At 43.8% G+C, this 2,500-nt stretch overlaps 1 protein-coding gene across 1 annotated transcript in view; it reads left to right on the top strand.

Annotated features, from left to right (window-relative positions):
• The window catches only part of LOC122256602 (uncharacterized), an 18,253-nt gene extending 15,919 nt beyond the window's left edge, over positions 1 to 2,334 (top strand). Inside the window, exons 6-7 of the mRNA XM_086551099.1 lie at positions 604 to 828; positions 1,512 to 2,334. Coding sequence (XP_086407225.1) covers positions 604 to 828; positions 1,512 to 2,009 — 723 coding nt within the window. The 3' untranslated portion in view covers positions 2,010 to 2,334. The remainder of the gene's footprint in view (positions 1 to 603; positions 829 to 1,511) is intronic.
• The last annotated feature ends 166 nt before the right edge of the window (positions 2,335 to 2,500 follow it).

Genomic DNA, 2,500 nt, shown 5'->3' with positions numbered 1-2,500 from the left:
TTAAAGTTATTATCATTAGCGCCATCATGATTATTAAAATTGAATTTTTTATCATCACAACCATCATTGTTCTTAACAATTATATTATTACTAATATAAGTTTCGTTATCTTAACGAAGCGAGATGTCTAATCTTAGAATAGGAAATTAGAATTAGAATAGGAGGTCTTCATAGCTCTTGATATACAACAGAGAATTAGGAAACGTATATGAAATACTAACGCTATTAGGAAATATGACGGAAAGAATTATAAAATCACATTAGAATATTTGGTTGAATGATTCATATCCTTGAATAAAATTCGAACACTAAATAAGCACAACACATATATATGTCAGAAAAAAAGAAAGAAAGAACAAAAAGAAGAAAACAGCCACTGCAAGAACAAACACCAATTCAACACTAAATAGACCGCGGCGTTTCGGACCCAAAAACACTCGAACCCCAAAGTAAACCCCCGAAGCCCCGAAGCCCCGAAGCCATCCCCTTTAGCACACGCCTCATGAGGAGGACTCGCGGTTCACGGAGCTCCGAAACGCCTCGACCCGGACTTAGTGGTTGACTCGGTGTCCTGTCTCTTACTCTGGCCGTTTCTTCAACCAGGCCTTGTTATGTTCCATTGGGCAGTGGACGGCGCCGTTACTCGTGGGCGCTGCGTCTTCCACGGCTGAGCAGCAGCAGGCCCTGGCGAAGGCTAACACTCCGAAGGGCGACGAGGACGGGTCGAAGGGCGTCTCCTCCTCCACGGTCCCGAGCACGCCCTTGGACGAGGAGGATACCTTCACTCTCGGCGGCGTGTATATCGGGTCGCTGGAGTCGCACATTCGGGTGAGGAGGAATCTCTTTGGAGTGGATATAGAAGGGTGTGATGATCGATAGATAGTTGGATGAGTTGATAGACATACAGATGGATGCGGGTACAGATTGATGTGTTTGTGTAAATGTGTATTTGTGTATTTATGTATTTATGTATATGTATGTGTGTACATGCTAACGCTTTATCCCAAAACTCTGTTCCCCGTTATGTGCTAGACTTTATTTTTACTACAATAGTAATATCTTATCGTGCAATTGGTTATTTCGCAGTGTTTAGATTAAACAATGTTGCATAACAGACTGCTTGAAATTTCCCTCGCTTTACCAATTTGCAAACAGACGATGTCGCTAGAGCTTTCTCATATTTTTACAATAAATGTGGAATAAGTACTAAATAAAACTTCTTAGGAGGAGTTTATTTTTAATATTCCATAAAGTAAATATATATTAACCATTTTATTTTTTCAGTACATATTTGTTTCTGAAAGCATTCGATGTATTTAGTGTACCTTGTAATTAATAAGTTCAATATTCATGTGAAACGGCATAAAAAAAATGCTCTGATGAAAAGCAACAGACACGCAAGAAACAATAACTGCAATCCGTAGCTTTATTAATATCTATATATCCAATTTTTAAAAAGTTATTGTTTCAATATATTATTCCTTTTAAACCTAATTCGTTTCCCGTTCCAGACCCACCAAGCCTTCTGCAGCGGCATGAACGTGCGGAGCCAAGGGTGCCAGACGGGCGAGCTGGAGGTGAGTCCGCCGGTGATCGAGTGGCGGATCCAGATGTCCACGGAGGAACTCAGCCGAGCTAGCCCGACCCTCGAGCACGTGGGGACACAGTGCAGCTTCGCGGGCGAGGGAGAGTGGCCCAGGCTCCCTCGCAGCCCCTCGCAGCGGTCTGCCTGCCAGGTGCTGCAGGTGGCGGGCGAAGTGTGTGTACGGGACGCGAGAGCCCGGCTGGCGGGGCGCACGCGGGTCGAGGCAGGACGGTCACTCCCCGCGGTGTTGCTGGTCCTCGTGCAGATGCTCCTGTGGCTGCCGCTGCCCATCGCCGCCCTGACGCTCTTCTTCTCTTCTTCGCCTGATCCGTCCTGGGCGTGGCGAGTGCTGCTGGTGATTCTCAGCGTGACCAACCTCTCGCCTGCGCTGGGGTCTGCGACGTACCTCGTAGCCGCTCGGTGAACACGGGGACGCTTCAGGACTGGTACCTTCTTTTCCTGTCACAGTGTATTCAGCGTGTATATGTAATGATTTATGGTTCTCTTTAGGTCTAATGATCTTTGTGGATATGTAGTTAGGGGTAAACGTAATAAAGTACTACTGTATTCTGCGTGTTTATCTTCTTGATTCTCGGAAATATTGGTGTTATATGTTTATCACGAATCTCCTATATACACGTAAATCATTATCGTTTCTGAGCCTATACATCACCAACAACCGGTTTCACTTTGCTACCCCAACTTTCAGACGCCTTGTCTTGCTAATGTGAATTTCTTCACTAAAGTTAATGAAGATCTTTTTTCGTTTTCTTTCCCTCTGACCACGGAAGAACAATGAAATCTGAAAAAGAAACTATTTTTTACTAACAATATAATTTTCCTGAACAAATTCTCTTCCCATTTTCTCTCCCATTATATCTAACAAATAGTGTATAGTTAACATTCACATAAAAG

The sequence above is a fragment of the Penaeus japonicus genome, unplaced genomic scaffold (genome assembly GCF_977035675.1).
Source record: "Penaeus japonicus unplaced genomic scaffold, GWHDUDI00000001_assembly GWHDUDI00000024, whole genome shotgun sequence".
Lineage (NCBI taxonomy): Eukaryota > Metazoa > Arthropoda > Malacostraca > Decapoda > Penaeidae > Penaeus > Penaeus japonicus.
The sequence above is the reverse complement of the archived record's forward strand: the minus strand, read 5'-3'. Positions and strand labels throughout refer to the sequence as shown.